Here is an 18,465-nt window from a genome sequence, read left to right on the forward strand (position 1 = left end):
TGTGTGTGTGTATGTGTATGTGTATGTAAGTGGCTCTAGATAAATGACCACTAAAAATCGCTTTCTCTCTCATTTTTCGCCAGGATCCAGTCTGAGCAGGTTGTCAATCCCAGAGGAAGCACCTTCGGCTGGGCCTTGCTGATCCTGCTCCCCCCCCCTCTCTGGTCTCTGGTTCTCTACCTGGGTCTCTGGTTCTCTTCCCCAGCAGCTCTTCCCCTGCTCGGGGTGCAGACTGTACTCTTCCCCCCTAGCCATCTCCATCCCTGGTTCTCTGCTTCTCTCACCCCATACCGATCTCAACTCTCCCCCATCCCTCGTCCCTCGACTCTGGGGTATTGAGATCATGTCTGTGCCCTTGGCCCAAGAGTTCCACTGGCAGAGCCTGGCACGTCTGCCCAGCGGTCGTGTCTACCACTCCCTGGCGGAGGTGGGGGGGCAGATGTACATGCTGGGGGGCTGTGACGTTGCAGGGAGACCTTCCCCAGCCCTTGAGCTCTACTCCCCAGAGGTGGGTAACAATACCATGGGCTTGTGGGTGTCATGGCCTACAGAACATATAGGCCTACCCAATGTTGTGTGGTCGAGGTATATTCTTGATGTTACATTTCATCCAGTGGCAACTCAAAGTACCAGACACACATTTGGCTCCAGAAGTAAAACAAAATACAAAATGGTACACTTGTCATGACCCACCCCCTTAAGTACAGGTGCACTTTTCATCTGAAATAAAAATGTGTAGAATGCTCCTTTAACTGGAAGATGCTTTGAAATTGTGTGCTTAAAAAAAACAATACAATTATTCATGTCGTCATGGTCATGCTTGTCCTCAGGGGGACCGATGGCTGAGTCTGCCCTCCATGCCCACCCCTCGTGCGGGCGTGGCCGTGGCGGTGCTGGGCAAACAGATCCTGGTGGTGGGTGGGGTGGGAGAGGACCAGCGCCCCCTGAAGGTGGTGGAGTTGTACAACACAGAGGAGGGGAGGTGGAGGAAGAGGAGCGCACTCAGAGAGGCTCTGATGGGGGTGGCTATCACAGTGAAGGGTGAGTAAAAATGGAGGGGGGGGGTGTGGGGGGGGGGTTCTACACACATAATGCATATACGTACTTACTCAGTACTTACTGATACATTAGAAACATACATGCACGCACGCACGCACACACACACACACACACACACACACACACACAGAGCTGGTTAAAATGTACAGTACTTTAAAATTGCATGCCTGTATACGCTTTTCATCACATCTCATCTTTTCCCCCTTCCTCTCTCCTCCTCCCACTCTTCCTCCCTCCTGTCTCCCTCTGTAGATGGCCGTGCGTTGGCAGTAGGGGGGATGGGAGCTGACCTGAACCCCCGGAACATTCTGCAGCAGTATGACCTGAGGAAGGATGTGTGGGCGCTGCTGCCCCCTATGCCCACCCCTCGGTATGATGCCACTGCACACCTGCTGGGCAACAAGATCTATGTAGCAGGTACAGAGAAAGAGAGTGTGTGTGTGTGTGTGTGTGTGTGTGTGTGTGGTTCTGTCTCTCTGGACACAGAATGAGCAGAAGCCCAGGCAGGATAAGTGTGTGTGTTCAAGGTGTGTGTATGTTAACTGAGTGTGTGTGTTCTCTCCTCCAGGTGGACGTCAGTGTAAACGTTCTCTGAAGGTCTTTGAGGTGTTTGACTCCGAGACACGCTCGTGGGCTACACTACCCAACATGCCCTGCAAGCGCACATATGGGGGCGTGGTCTGGGACAGTGCAGGGAGGCTGTGTCTGCTGGGGGGTCTGCGGCAGGGAGGGGGCCACCAGCGTTCCAAATTCACCAAGAACGTCAACATCTTCGACTCTAACCAGGGTGAGAGACCAACTACATATCTGTGATACACACGGAAACTCACATGAGAGGGGTCTTCGCCAACTTTAGAGCTGGATGGCAATTTGGGCATTTTTGAGAAGTTTCTATCTAGTGTTGTAGCCTAGTGTCACACACACACACTCTCTTTCTCTCTCTCTCTCTCTCTCTCTCTCTCTCTCTCTATCTCTCTCTCTCTGTGGGTGGTGAAGTTGCAGACATTAAACTATTCATGTAGGCCTGGATTTCCTTCACACAAATGAGGCATAACAACAACAAAAACTCCACATTCTGGAGAATTACTTCCTCACTCCCAGGAGGATTCTCAGGAGAATGTTTTCAATTCTATTCTAGCTAGTTATCCTCGCAAGGCATAATCAGTACTCATGTTTAATCTCATCTAAAAAAGCCATTCTCCACATAGAGGCTTATTTCCTTCTCTGTCTGTATGCTGCACACATATCTTATATTCCTGGGAAATGACTTATCCTTCATCTGGCAAAGGCATAGCTAAATAACAGATGGTCAAATTGAGAAAAGACCGGGAAGAGAGAATGCTCTACCCAGAAGAAAATAATCAATAAAAGTCCTTTCAGACAGTAGGATGTTTTGTCACACGTTAGCATTTCTCTATTTTTTCATTTCAAAATCAAATGAAAGGAGCTGTGGGAGTCTGAATGCTAATCGAGGACTGCTGGGAGAATGTGTGTTTGACTAGGCTTCAAACCGGAGGTAGCAGACACACACACACACACACACACACACACACACACACACACACACACACACACAAGGCCACCCCCCCCCCCACCACCCCCTCCTCCACTATCTCATCTAAGTGGAGATGAGATGAAAGATGAGCTAGTAGGGAGGGAGGGAGGGAGAGAGAGGGGGGGAGAGAGAGAGGGGGGGGGGTGTTTAAATTATAGGATTCAGAAACAGATTGTTTTATTATCCATTTTCTACAATACCTCTCACAGACAAGCACTCTATCTGCGATCTGTTATTCGCTATCTCCATCTCACACATTTCACAGCTTGTGGAATTATACCATCCATTCTATCCCATACGTCGCATATGTTGTGATTTGATCCGCTGTACCACATGTACTGTATCAAGATAAGATAAGGTGTTTGGTATGAAAACCAGTAGAAACATACAGTAGCAGTGAAAAGCTGGTACAGATTACATTGGTAAAAGTGTTAAAATATTCAATCTACAAACATCGGAGGAAGCTGGTGGAGGTAGAAATCGGAGGATGGGCTCATTGTAAAGCATGGAATGGAATGAGGAATTGTATTGTGTGTTTGATACCATTCCTCATTCCATTCCATGCATTACAATGAGCCAGTCCTCCAATTTCTACCTCTACCACCCTCCACTGACACACATCTGCCTACAATGCTGATATAAAAAAGGCATGTTACGCCATTTTCTCATCTCATTGATGTAGCCAATGAAGACTATATTCAGTCTATATAATATACAGTCTATATAAGACTGTATTCTTGAAGACTTTGTGTGTGTGTGTGTGTGTGTGTGTGTGTGTGTGTGTGTGTGTGTGTGTGTGTGTGTGTGTGTGTGTGTGTGTGTGTGTGGGTGTGTGTGTATGTGTGTGGGTGTGTGTGTGTGTGTGTGTGTGTGTGTGTGTGTGTGTACAGTATGGGGTGCATATTCTGTGTTCATGCAATATGTCAGTGTTCTCCACACTCAGGAGTGTTCTGAATACAATGTGTTTTAAAAGCTATTTTAAAGGAATCACTTGAGAATGCCTGCCACCACTTCAACAACAAAGGCCCAGGCAGTACCCATATTCCCAGCAGTGTGGGCTCGGCAGTATCCCCTTGAAAACTTCTAGCCTGGCCTTCAACAACGACTTCATTTAGACAGCTCTATCTGGTGTTGAAGTCTCTCTCTCTCTCTCTCTCTCTCTCTCTCTCTCTCTCTCTCTCTCTCTCTGTGTGTGTGTGTGTGTGGGTGGTAAGAAATTAAACTCACGATTCACGCAAGCCTGGATTTCCATCACACAAACGAGGCATAACAACAACAAAGCCACAAAAAGTGTTTAAAAACTCACGGTTCTGTCTCTCCCGGGGGGATTCTCAGGACATGAGTGCTTTTTCTCCCTAATCATGGTTACTCTGAAGTAGTTCACACTCCTTAGCATCTCGAGCGCTTAAGTGGAAGTGTAAATAATATGCCAAATTAGTGGTCCTCTCCTGCCAGACAGGAAGGAGGAGAAATCCTTGTTTTTTTCTACTTTGAAGCAATTAAAGTGTTCCGACTGGGTGGTTTTAAAGGAAATTGTCCTTATTTTATATATTGAGAGCCATGGCCAGATTGTTAAGGGGGGTGTGTGTGTGTATGTGTGTGTGTCCGCCCCCCCCCACCCCCCACCACCACCACCACCCTTTCTCTCTCTCAGAAGTACAAGTTTGTTCTAACCTTCCGATGTCCTTGTGCCAGGTGTGTGTGTCTTAGTGCTGCCCATGACTGCCATGTTAGATGATCTCTGACCTTTAATCTGAGTCACTGAGGCTGGCCATGTTTCAGGGGAGGTCAAAACAACAATACAGACAAAGGCATTACTTCAAGTCTTTGGCAGTACCCATAGTGACACACGCACGCACACACACACACACACACACACACACACACACACACACACACACACACACACACAGACACACACACACACACACAAACAAACACACATATACATATACACACACACCTAACAACCTGGTCGAGACTGCTGATAATATATTCAGATACTGACAATTAAACCTCACATAGAGGGTTGCTCAGTGCCCTCTGCTCTGTGAATGTCTTGTTGTAGTGTGCTCTGTGTTAGTGTGAGTGGTGGTGTGTTCTAGTTTCCCGTGTAAGTGTGAGTGTGTGTGTGTTGAGCTTTACTATGGAGGAGAGTATTAATATTCATTAATCATTAATATTCATCATTCCCGCTGTGTTTGTTAATGCGCTGTGATCCATCTGCATTTAAGAAGACTCCAAGTGTTAGCTTGCAGAATTATGAAATAAATGGGGAAAAGATGTTGATAGAAATGGTAATCCTGTTGGATTTCTGTGCAGTTTAAACACACTCCCCTACCTCCCCCTCACACTCTCTGAGTGTGGCTGGCACAAACACATTCATATACGCCACTCCAACCTCTCTCTTTCACATGTAGCTGACACACACACACACACACACACACACACACACACACACACACTCACACTCACAGGCTTCTCTTCTCTCTCCCTATAGGAACGTGGTTGAAGTCCGAAGAGACTGTGACCATGAAGACTAAGAGAGCTGACTTTGCCTCAGCTTTCCTCCGGGGAAGGATGATTGTAGCAGGAGGGCTGGGTGAGTAGTGAACGTATCTTGACCATACTTGACCATGCCTTGAACATTTTAGCAACTGTACACAGTATGTTCATTCTGTTCTAAACATGTGTGTGTGTGTTGACCGTGTGCGTGCGTGTGTGTGCGTGTGTGTGTGTGTGTGTGTGTGTGTGTGTTGACCATGTGTGTTCCCTAGGCCACGAGCCATCAGTGCTGGACACAGTCGAAGCCTTCCACCCTCAGAGGAGGAAGTGGGAGAGACTGGCTCCCATGGCAATGCCTCGATGCTCCGCTTCCTCCATCATCATTAGGGACCGCCTCCTGGTAGTGGGGGGAGTCAACCAGGTGATCTATCTGTCTATCTATCCGTCTATCTATCTATCTATCTATCTATCTATCTATCTATGTATCGATCTATCTATATATATATATATATATATATATATATATATATCGATCTACTGTATATACTGTATCTGTCTGTCTGTCTGTCTGTCTGTCTATACATCTGTCTACAGTGTCTTCAGTAAGTATTCACCCCCCTGGACTTTTTCCACATTTTGTTGTGTTACAACCTGGCTTTAAAATATATTTGTTTTCACTGATCTACACAAAATACCCCATAATATCAAAGTGATTATCTTTTAGAATGTTTACAAATTAATTAAAAGATTGAGTCAATAAGTATTCACCCCCTTTGCTCTAACACTCTTAAAATTTGCTCAAATGCAAAAATGTAGTGAACAAGTCACTCAATAAGTTGAATTGACTCCATATTAATGCAAAGATAATAGTTTGTGTGATTTTGGAATAAATATACACTGTGTGGATCAGGTTGTACTGGAGAAAATTATGAAATGTGCTGAGTTGGTAGTGACAGCCTAATCCACACAGTGTGTAATTGATTCCTATGCAAACCAGAGAATATAAAAACAAAATATGTTAATTCCAAAATCACATGAATTATTATCCTTGAACTCAGATGGACTCAATTCAACTTACTGAGTGACTGGGTGAAGACATTTTTGCATTTGAGCTAATTTTAGGAGTGTCATAGCAAAGGGAATACTTAGTGACTGAAGACATTTCAGCTTTTCATTTTTAATTAATTAGTAAACATTTCTAAAAAAAATAATTTCCATTTTGACATTATAGGATATTTTGTGTAGATCAGTGACAAAAAAACATCAATTAAATCTATTTTAAAGTCAGGTTTCAACACAACAAAATGTGGAAAAGTCCTGGGGGGTAAATACTTACTGAAGCCACTGTCTGGCTATCTGTCTGGCTATCTGGTTAACACTGTTAATCTATCCATCTGTCAGGTCCCCAGCACCGCCAATGAGATTCTGTACGTGAAGGAGGAGGAGTGTCTGTAGCCCAGAGGACACACCCTGTGAATGATAACTGACAGCAGGAAGATTTCAGATTCCACAATATTCTGTTCAAGATCAGTGATTTTAGAACACTCAGTGCAATCGTCATCAGTGACTCCAATGCTTTTTGACTTCAGTTTTGTATATTGACTGCAATATGTAGCTATCCAAAGAGAGAGTTATTCAGAGATATAAGATAGGGAGGAGAAGAGTGGAGAGGAGTGAAATTGAAGATGGAGGTAGGGGAGGGATTGAAGACGTTTAGATTGGGAAGTAATGTAATATCACACTGTAACACTCACTGACAAACACAACACACTGCCCCCTGCTGGGAAATGTCCATATGCACACGCATGCACACGCATGCACACACGCACGTGCGTGCACACACACAAAGACACACACACACACACACACATACATACATACATACATACATACATACATGTACACATACACTCACTCACACACACACACACACAGAGCGAGAACATGTTTCTCCCATGCATACACACTTATTCACATGCAGTAGCAGTACAGTACAGTAACACCGCACTGGCCCACAGCATACGAATGCCCAGCACACACGAGGAGCTGGCTTTCTCTGTAAATATGTTATTCATAAGAGTTTTAGTTATAACAACCCTCTGCACTGTAAGTCATCTCCCATTTGGAGTGGATACTAGAGGTAGTTAAGATTTTGTAATTTTTAGATCTATTGCTATAGACAACTTGCTACTTGCATTAAATATTGCAGTATGAGATGTAGATGGATCGAACACTAAGAGTATGTATGTATCTAATGCACTGTATATTGTATCAACTTTGCATTTACATATACCAGGGGAGGCTGGTAGAAGTGGAAATTGGAGGATGGGCTCATTGTAATGCATGGAATGGAATGAAGAATGGTATCAAACGCACATTCCATGCATTACAATGAGCCCATCCTCCGACTTCTGTCTCCACCAGCGTCCACTGACGTATAGGTACTATTACAAGTCGACTCCTGATTGGCTTGGGACTGTGGTGAATGTGTGCAAGAAATTGGAGCATGCAGATGTCCGGAACACATAGACAGATGAATTTGAAATCGGGATCTGTGAACTGTACTCAAACAGATTTTGCACTTATCTGATGAGCATGTATCAGGAGTCGACAGCACCAATATTGTTGAACATGTACTTTAATATATTTGTCAATAAGAGACTTAATTAAAATATCTAATTTAGAGGATATATTTCAAATTGTGTTTATTCAGTCAGAAGTCGCTATTGTTTTGGTAGAATCTAATTTACAAGGCTGCTTTGCTGGGGGAAACAGACAGAGCTCTGTTCAACAATCTAATATTAACATTACACAGACTCCACCATGATTGGTTATTATTTTATACCCATGATTCCAGGATAAGCCTTCTCCTCATTTCCTATGGGTTTTCATTAGTGTAGTATTGGGGGTAGATTGATGAAAAAAGTCAATAATTTAATATTTCATTTTGTCTCAGGTTGCGATGAAAGTTCACAGTAGTAAATTGCTTCTACAGTCAGTTTCGTTGTTTTAAATATAAAACAAAGGAAGCTGTCAACAGAATTCCTGGGAGTGCGTCCTGATTCCTGTTCCTAATATTTGGATGAGATTTTCACCTGCCTTTCTGCTCTTTAAAGGGGCACTCTGGGATTCAAGCAACAACAAATGATTGAAGATTAAATGTAATTAATCAGAGTACAGATCCTGTCTTACAGTGCCTTCGGAAAGTATTCAGACCCCTTCACTTTTTCCACATTTTGTTGTATTATAGACTCAATTATGAAATGAGTTTAGCTTTTCATAGGCATCGAATATGCCATGCTCCATTATTTCCACACATGAGGATTTACCTGCAAAAATGATTCAACACACAACCTGATAACATGGAAACATGAGTCATCACATGTTGATCTCAACACACTGATAAGGGTTTAAATGTCATTTCATCTTTTAGTATTGAGAATCCCAGTTATCCTGAGATTTGGGCACAACATGGGCGCAACAATTGACCCCTCATAACGGTTCAGTAAGAGGTTGAGTGTCATTTCCACTCTCTGGTCATGTGTTGGTCATGTATTGGTTAACCACACTCTGGTCATGTGTTGGTCATGTATTGGTTAACCACTTGCTTAACAGGAAGGCCTTAGTAGTACGTTGATTCATGTCCCTTTCATGGCCTTTGTCCAGCAGGCCTAAGATGAAAAGACAGAACGAGAACCGCACACTCTTGCTCCAATGCAAATTATTTATTTAACCAACGCTTCAGCAGCAAGCTGCGTTCACTGAGGAGAAACCTCATCACATTTACGCCTCAAACCTGGTTTGTCCCTTTACTGGCCATGGTGGGAGGAGGATTATGTCAGTGGCCCATGGGCGGCTGGGCTGAGCAATATGTCTTACAGTTATATTCTTTAAGAATCAATGGCTGTATCATTCATTTAAAAGTCTAAACATTGATGTACATGTGTGTTCTCTGTGTTGTGTGTTCATATAGCTTGACATGATTCCTCCTTTCAATCTTACCCATTCTGAACCTCAATAGCGGTTTCTGTTGCACTGAAAAGGGGTGTAGTCTCACTACATACCACTAGATGGCAATGATTGCACACAGCAAATTAGTTGAGAGGGAAGGCTCTGTCTGCAGACAAAACCGAAATCGCTAGCCTATTAAATAGACCATTGCTTGCCCAGACATTATTGACCCCATCAAAACTGCTCTGTTGTTGGGAGAAAGGTAAACTGACACACCATAAAGAAGATGGTGCAAGCACTACTCAAACACACATATAGCTTGGTCACTTCTCCCTCCTACTCAGTGACCCAGAAGATGTGAAACATGGAACATGCACCTGTCACATACTTTGAAAATAATTATCCACTACCAAGGTAAGTAAGTTGATGCAACATTCAAATATTTCTACCATTTACAAAAGATTGCTTTGCTGGCTGTTTGGCACACCATTTTAGGGATTATTAGAGATTATTAGATAACTTTATGACCAATGCTTATTTGTATTATTTGTATTTGTATGCTGCATTGTCAAGTAACCGAGCCCAAGAATTTTACTCCCTGCACTTGTGTATGAGACGTAACAAATAAACTTGAAACTTGAAACTTTTGGGTTAACATTTTGGCCCTGTGACCTTTTTGAACCCTGACCTCACACACACACACACACACACACACACAATGTTGATTGCATTCCAAGAAGGGAGGTTTGCGTGTCTGTGGCTTCTCTCTGGGCCCACTGTATTCTCTCCTGTGTTTTTTCCACATTACATTAACGAAGTTAGGCTAATTTCCCTGCCTCTGGCCTTGTAGTGGAGAGAGAGAGAGAGAGAGAGAGAGAGAGAGAGAGAGAGAGAGAAAGAAACAAAGCTCTGTGATGGATAGAGGGCCAGTCTCTGATCTACAGACATGTCTAACACCTCATTGGCTGACATGATGTGACCCAGGGTGTTCTTAGCCAATGACCCAATGACCCCTGACCCCTATCCCAAGGTACTTCCTATAGCTGTAAACTAAACATCATAAGGACTATTATAGTGGCATACAATACAGATACAGTGTGTCATAAATACCTAATGCTCTGGAATGGAGCCAGTTGGTCCAGTTTTAAACCAGCTATAATAGGAACCTGTTCTATCTCTATGGGTGGAATCTATGGGTGGAATCTTGACCATACTGGATATACCTGGCCTTCAGATCTACACAGCAGTGCCTAGAGAGTAGGTCTAGAGGTTGATTGTCATAGATAAGAATGAAGCTCTTACATGAACATTCACATTACAAATGTACTGAGTCTGCTCCTCACTGGAGGGTCATATTTGACTAGTGTCACAAAAATGTTTTGCATACCTTTTGAGAACAAGTGTAGAGGTATCCCTCTACCTCTCACCAACAATGCTACCTTTCCTCCCAAAACCACTGTGCAACACCCTCTCCCCTGATGATGTTCTAAAACTGGTCACATCCAAGCGGGCAACCACCTGCCCCCTCAATACTATCCCCTCCCCCTTTCTCCAATCCATCTGCAAATACCTCCTTCCGTTCCTTACCACCTTAATCAATTCCTCTCTATCCACAGGATCTGTCCCTGCTGCCTTCAAGACAGCCAGAGTCAAGCCTCTTCTCAAGAAACCAACTCTTGACCCGTCTGCTGTCCATAACTACAGACCGGTATTATGATGACTGTTGGATAGATGATTCACTTACTTAAACAAATGTATTTGTTGTCAGTCGCTTTGGATAAAGACGTCTGCTAAATGCCATAAATGTAAAAAATAATGAACAGTGCAAGAGTGTGGAATTCTGTGACTGCATTCTGGGTAGGTGTGTGTGTTTTGCCTAGTTAAAGTACACACTGTCTACAAGCTGCTGGGGCAAACCTCATTGACTGAGGTATGGATCTTATCATAATCATATTTGCATCATTCTTCAACACTAAAGGACTACCCATACTCACATTGCCTTATGTCCGGTGTCATCATTCTAGCGTGACGCCACTTTGCCTGAACTGCTATCAGCGTGGTCATGCTATCATCACCTGTACAGCAGTTATTTCCAGTCATTACATAATGAAAGTCTTTAGATCTCCATGTGACTAGCCCAGTGCCTGATCCAGAAATACTGGTCACAGATACTGGCATTACATTTGACATTTGAACTACTTAGTACATTAGTTTAAAGTAAGTGGCATAACAGTTATGCAACCAAGGAGTGATGTTTTCCTGGCCTGCAAGGTGACACGACCCACAGGGTAAATGGAGAAGCCTCACACACACACACACGCATGCACGCACGCACGCACACGCATACACACACGCACACTCACACAGACACACACGCGCACACACACACATGTTGCTCCACGAATGTGCCCCCTTTCACCAAGGCAAGAGTCATGTTTTTGAGAAATTACACTCCTCCACCTCCACAACCCTTCATGCACACACTCACCCCCACACCCCGCAATGCTGTTGCAAGAGGGTAGAGTTCTAATGTTCACGCACCTCTCAGATGTAGAGAGGCGGGGTGGTTAATTGGTGAAGTAGAGTTTTACTCTCTAACGTGTTCCGTGATGCTGGTTGATGTGTCCTTGATTTACTGCAGTGTTTTTCGCTCAGTGAGTCGTCCAGATTGAATGAGTAACACCTGTAATGTGGTCCACTGTAGATGTTTCATGACCCCCAGTCACTGTCAGATCCTGTCTGACATAACACTTAGACTTTCACTCTGAAATCTTTCCATCCTGACTGCTGATCTTATTCCTGAGGTGTGGGCTTGAGACTGGGTGCTGGTTAGAAACATTTGCTTTGTTTATCTGGTGGGTCACAAGACGTTCAGATATGTCACACCACAAAAAAGTTCAGATGTCGTTTGACAGGTGGGGTAGAGAATACTGACACCTGTTTGTAGCCTAACACACCACAAAAGAAGTTCCCTCACAGAAAATATGTATTGCCTTGTATTTGTCCATCCATGTTTTGTTGCATGTCCCTACAGTATTAGCTCAAGGATCATCAAGGATTGTCTGTTCAAGGATTGTCTATTCAAGGATTGTCTATTTAAATTGAAAAATTCATTGGAATTACCTGTCAGCGAAGCTAAACGAGGCACAGTCGAACATCATCAACAAGCAACTTTGGAAGAACACAGCCAGTATTTTAAGCTGATGGAGGAGTGAAGAGAGGAAAAAGTAAAAACCCAAACTCTGAGCGGTTGAAGTTGCTTGTTTGGCCCTTTCTGCTTTTAAAGGAGGTAGTGGAAGGGGGGGAGGGGGGCTGGGTGGTTGGTGGACAGCTATTCATCCAGAGCTGGGGGAAACGTTCCAAATCTCCCTTGACATTCTTCTGGGCTCAAAGACCTAGAGGGACAGAACTGGCACAGAACTGGCACAGGCCACCCTGCCGTTGCTAGGGACAGCCACTCTCCTGAGGCAGCGTTGCCGGGGGTGCGCTTGTTTTGTGTGCCGTTGCCACCTCACTTCCTGGTTGGATAAAGAGTGTAGAGGATCATTAACTGTCAGAGCACCCCCAATGCCCAGCCAGACCCCAGCAGCTCCCAGTTCGACTGTCTCCTCCTTAAAGTGATCAACTTTTTAAACATTTTTTCCTGGTTTGGCCCTGACTTTGGTTGTAGTTGATTAGCTGTATTTTGGCCCCCATAGGTCCCCATTCATTCTGGAAATACAGAACAGACACTACAAACCAACAGAATCGTCCTATGAAAAGTCACTTTGCTACGTTGTAATCCACTTTAGGATTTTGTTACCATGATAACAAAATGTGAATGTGTAGATCAGCATAACAATGTCACTTTTCAGAAGAATTATGCAGACAGAGTCTTGTTTTGGAAATTATTTCCAGAATGAATGGGGGGCCCAAAACATGACTACTCAGTATAAGGAAGCAACATATGTAACTAAAAACTGTCTGGGCTAATCAACTACTGCCCAGGTCAGGGTCAAACCAGGAAAGAATGTTAAAGAAGTGGCACATCCCTTTAACTCTGGTTACCTATTTCTCTTCCTGCTGGCAACGAATGACATCCTATTTTTACTAAAACAAACATCCATACACCAGTGTTGCTTGCGTGGATAGTAAGACGTCTTGTGTTTTTTGTAATGGAGGCTGCCAAGAAAAGCTGATGATACATACAGTAGTTATATAGGCCAGTTAACATATTGACTAGGGTCACATTTTTCCATGTCCTCTCTCTCTCTGTCTTGAAAGCTTACATGATAACTATGAGCCTTTGGAGTGAAAACTTACTGTATCCTCAAACCACCGGGGGCTTAGAGAGGCAGAGCTGGGAGAGTGATGGAATGAAAGGAGGCCTACAGATTCAACATGGCCCAAGACTATTAGGACACAGAACAGGAGGAGCCACATATTATGCATTCATTTGTGTAAGACTGTTACCAGATAGTGTCTTCTTTCAGCACACCAAATTGTGAATTAGGTTCCTAATTGTGGCAGTTCAGATCAACTGTATTGTCTCAGCTGTACCGTATTCTATGCTATACTGTACACTTAGGCCCTGGCTACACTAGTCCACCAGAAAATAGACAAGACTGTGCACGTATGAAGTCACTCACATCTGATTTGATAAGAAACAGAGGGTGAACTTCCTCTTCGATCTGGCTAAACAGACAAATGGACTGTCAAAACACCTCAGAACATTTCTGCCCATAAAAAAACCCATCAAATTGGACACATACAGACCCTCGTCACCTCTGTTGTCTCTCTGCATTCTAGCGATGAGTGTATGTCCAGTATGACTGTATGTCCAGTATGACTGTATGTCCAGTATGACTGTATGTCCAGTATGACTGTATGTCCAGTATGACTGTATGTCCAGTATGTGTTAGTACCAAACCCCCTATACACTCTGACCACATTCAAATCCACATCTATCTGACTGGCTGAAGTGTACAGATACACATTGGGACCAAATAAACCCACGTTACTGATTGACGAGGATGTTGAAGTTTAAGTTCTATATGAGAGACACTGGTCATCGCCAGGAAAATGTCACATGTCTGTGTCAATCCATCGCTTAACAGGTAAGTATGTGTGTGTGTGTGTGTGTGTGTGTGTGTGGTACTTTCCAAAGACCTATTCCTCACTACCTAAATCAAACGTATCCCAGAAGACTCCAGAAGCCCTAGACACCATTGCCCATACTCCCCTTAACCTTTGACCCCCTGTCCCTGTCCGGTTTTGGCTGGTCCCTGCTGCCTGTTCTACTGCTGACCAGTGTGGCGTAGTTCAGACCAGTGTGGTGTGGCTCAGCAGGCCTAGATTGACTGAACCCCCATCTGCCTCATCCTAATTACCCTATATACGCACACACACACACACACACACACACAGAACTGTACATTCTGAGCTGTATTCAATGTTCATGTCTCATGTGAACTATTTCAACCACTGCTATAACTGTAGTTTAAAAAAAAAATTGTGCTATAGCATATGGTGTCATGAAAGTCAGTTTAGTAACTTTTTTGGATTGCACAATTTCTGTGATGTGTGTGACTGAAAATGAACGGATCTCTCTTTGGTAGAAAGTTTTCAGCTCATTAACAGTTACGTCATGCAAGTGTCAACACCAAAAATGTATAACCAGTTTGAATTGGAGTTACTGGCTTAAAGAGATCTCTATGGGCTGGACATAAACAAATATATAAAACAATAAGGATGTGCTGACATACAGTACTACCAATAGGATATGCTTCCTGTTGAATGAGAGAGCCATATAATGATATACAATCTCAATGGTTAGGTATGCCTGCTCTGTGTGTGTGTGTGTGTGTGTGTGTGTGTGTGTGTGTGTGTGTGTGTGTGTGTGTGTGTGTGTGCGCCAGGGTTACCTCAAACAGAACTATCATTGTGAGAGAGATCAGGGAAACACTCTCTCTCTCAGATTCAGCCGAACCCTGCTCCTGCCGGCCAGAGCACACTCCTTCTAGAGCAAAGCACACCTGGACAGAAAACACCAGGACTTACATTTTGAAGTGGGTTCCTAATTAATGTCTAATCAAATATTGAAACAGAAAACCTTTGTATGGACACACCTCACAGTGTTGACAGAGGTCATACACACAAAACACATATCGATTTCTCCCTTAACAAGCACCAGCCAGCCAATCACAGAGAGCCTTACTCCTGTTCCTCTTAGGCGTTCTACCCGCACATAAAATGACACATACTTGTACTCACGTACAAACTCTCAAACACACACAGTCACACCAAAAACAGGCTCCGCATAAGAGCTTAGGACTTAATAGCATTGTGGTGCTTGGTTATTGTTTTCCCAATTCCTGTCATTGCAGGAGTTTGGTTTTTTTTTTCTTCTTGTATGTGTATGCTCCGGCTTACAGCTCTGCTTGGCAGGCAGGCAGAGCCAGGAGCTGGGATGTGGTGACACACAGTAACCTCTCGTCTCTCACCCCTGCTGATGCTAGGCTCAGCTAAGCCTCCTGATAAACATGCACAGTGGTGCTGGTCGTCTGGGGACCTCGTTAGCGTATTACACAGGTATAGAGCAGCTTAATGTAAAGTTAAGGCGAGCTTTCTCATAGTTGTGTTTCAGTGTTACGGCCTTGATCAGGCTAACCCACCAGCTAAACAAAACCAATCCCAGCGGTTCCAGCCAGTCTGTTAAGCTGTGACCCTCCATGTGAGTCTTACTGTTAGACCTTCCCTGGGAACTTACTGGAAAACCAGAAAGCTGCATAGCAACAGGAAGCAACAACACTAAACCCCTAGGCATTATCAAAGCCTTCGGCATGAGGAAAAATGGGTGCCTACAGCCCCAGGGAAGAGCCCCATCTGAAATACTCACTGAAATGCTTAGCAGAAAATGTACGCTACACTCAGCGCCAGCGTTAGGTACCAAGGCTAAGCTGGTCAGAGCATGGTGCTGTTAATGCACTGTTAATGTGGGTTCAATGCCTGGATGCATCACAGGGTGCAGTGTGTTAGCTGTGCTGTGCTGTGCTGCTGTGTGTTATCCCACTTGCGATAAATCTATCTGCCTACTGATCATGTCTACCTAGATTGCACTTCAGAAAATGAAAGGTGGGGAATTGGTCAGGTGAAGGTCTCTGTGTAGGGACAGTGATGCTCAGGAATAGAGCCCTTCTAAATGAGCAGTGGGGAGGTGATGAGCAATCTATTACTGTATATAAGAATGTAGGCTATTGGTGAATGTATTGGTGAATGTATTGGTGAATGAGTGACCAAAAACTTCCCTTCTGTTACTTTAGGCTCCGATTATTTTAAATAAACTCACCCTGCACTGAGATATTGTTAAATTAAAACTCTTCATTTTCCAAGCTGGTAAATTAGTAGGCACTCGGTGACTGGCACTACATGGGCACGCATTTCTACACACGCAGGGGGAGAAACGGTTCGCGCGTGTGCCCAATTGCACAAGGAACGAAAACACGGCGGCTCTTATTGGTGGGTTTGGGGGATAAGGGGGGGACTCTCACGCACGCGCTCGCCAGCGTCAGCTGTGTGTGGAGGACCCGCCTTGTGACTTCCTGCCCGCGCGCGGTGTGGGTTATTATAGATGCGCATGCAGCGGATAGCGGGGTTCTAAATGGAACAATGTGACGGGTCGGGAGTGACAGCCTTAACCGCGCGAGGTTAACGATTAACGCGGGTACAGGCCGTTACCGTACATAAGACATGCACACCGGCGCCCACGCCTCAGGCTGTACACATTATAACGGGGTGAAGGATATCACACAACCATACTGAGGTTTTCAGCAGTACGCTCTCTGATGTGGGTTCTCTCGTCTGCTCTGTGGACCTCTACGTCTTCACAAGGTAAAGAGCCTGATATGTGTGCTGTAGCCTAACTGATCCAAACATTTCTGTGTGAATGTCGTCCAGATGCTGATTGAGTGAGTTTTATTTTCCACGCGGAATTACTGTTTGTCTCTCTGTGCAGTGGCAACATGTGAAGCAATGTTTATAGAATTATAAGGGACTTTTCTTTTGTCATCTGACCACTTCAGAACGAATACATGACTTTTGTAAACTAAATTGTAGGATAGCCCAATTATGAAAACAGCTGACAAGTGTTTACGGTTGCTGTTGCAAAATTCCGTTATATACTAAGGTACTCTGTAGCAGGGCTATATTGAGGGTGCTTATTATGCCCTTTGTAAAACATAATTGACACAGTCTTATTGAAATCATCATTATGGGCCAGCAAGAGGCTTTCCCTGTTCAGCCACGACCAGAAGCGTTCTAATTTACGCCTTTGCCATGTTGGGCTGGGGGGTACTGGTCCTGACTACTAAACAGAGGATTGTTCCAGGGGGGAAACCAAGTGCGCACTGACGTGAGAGCGTATCCTCTGCGGATGTCGTAACATGCGGGAGAGAATCAGCCCCAGAGGATGTATACCTCGGCTAATGGCAGAATATTTATAGCCGGGAGAGGAAATTACATGTTTGGCGTTGTTACAGCTGTTTTAAACGCTGCATATGCGACCTCTATCTAACGCCCTATATGAGATATGTATCTATAGGCACTGAGTGTAGCCTATCTTGTCCTGAAGTGGACAGTTGGGACTGGTGGTCCCCGTTGTTGAGTTTCTTATCTTTGGTTACCTTAGGCCTATGTGTATTCTCAGAACTGGGGATGGAAATGTGAACTAGGCCAAGACCACATAGACATGCGGAGTTTGGTGATATAATGCCAATTTCCCTATGCAATTGCATTTTCATTAAATAGGCCCATTTATAGAAATAGGTTATATTTCCCCACACTGTAATAGGCCTCAGAGTGGTAGCCTACAGTAGCCTATATTATGAATTCCTTATACAACACTTAGGGGTATATGATTGCAATCGTGTGCTTTTATGCTGAGTTGCTTCTGGCTCCGTTGAACAATATAGAACTTAAAAGCTATTGTCTGGCTTAAATACATGTTAAACAAATAGTAACATCTTGATTGCTTCTCTTTCAGGTGACCAGTGGCCAGAGCGCAAGAGAGGGCAGATGTACTTTCCCACAGTCCCGAAACTCTATCTGCGCGCTGCAGACCTTTAAATATACCTCCTAAAAACTTTCGGAGACCACGTGGTGTAAGGTGAGACATTCTCAGCACGGGACTCCGACTGGCTCGAACTAGTCTGACAGGACACCGGCAGAGTGCTTGCAGGACCAGACTGCGCTGTTCGCTTCATAGAGGCTACAAGGCTTTCTGATTTCACTCACTCAAGTCCTGGAAACTTCATCTTTTAAGACAACGTTTTTTTCCAAGACTATTTCAAGCTATTCGGCTATTGTCTGTCTGTGGTTATTGGTATATATAGAGTCGTTACGTTTACAACATTTCTGAA

At 44.1% G+C, this 18,465-nt stretch overlaps 1 protein-coding gene across 1 annotated transcript; it reads left to right on the plus strand.

Moving 5' to 3' along the window:
- Nucleotides 1-343: 343 nt before the first annotated feature.
- klhdc8a (kelch domain containing 8A) lies at nt 344-6,630 on the plus strand (the record flags this gene model as incomplete). Its single annotated transcript, XM_083669326.1, has 7 exons — nt 344-508; nt 831-1,041; nt 1,312-1,476; nt 1,628-1,846; nt 5,115-5,216; nt 5,392-5,540; nt 6,521-6,630. 7 exons carry the CDS (start codon nt 344-346, stop codon nt 6,572-6,574), a joined length of 1,065 nt encoding a protein of 354 aa, XP_083525452.1. The 3' UTR covers nt 6,575-6,630.
- Nucleotides 6,631-18,465: the final 11,835 nt, after the last annotated feature.

The sequence above is a fragment of the Argentina silus genome, assembly GCF_951799395.1.
Source record: "Argentina silus genome assembly, chromosome: 4".
Taxonomy (NCBI): domain Eukaryota; kingdom Metazoa; phylum Chordata; class Actinopteri; order Argentiniformes; family Argentinidae; genus Argentina; species Argentina silus.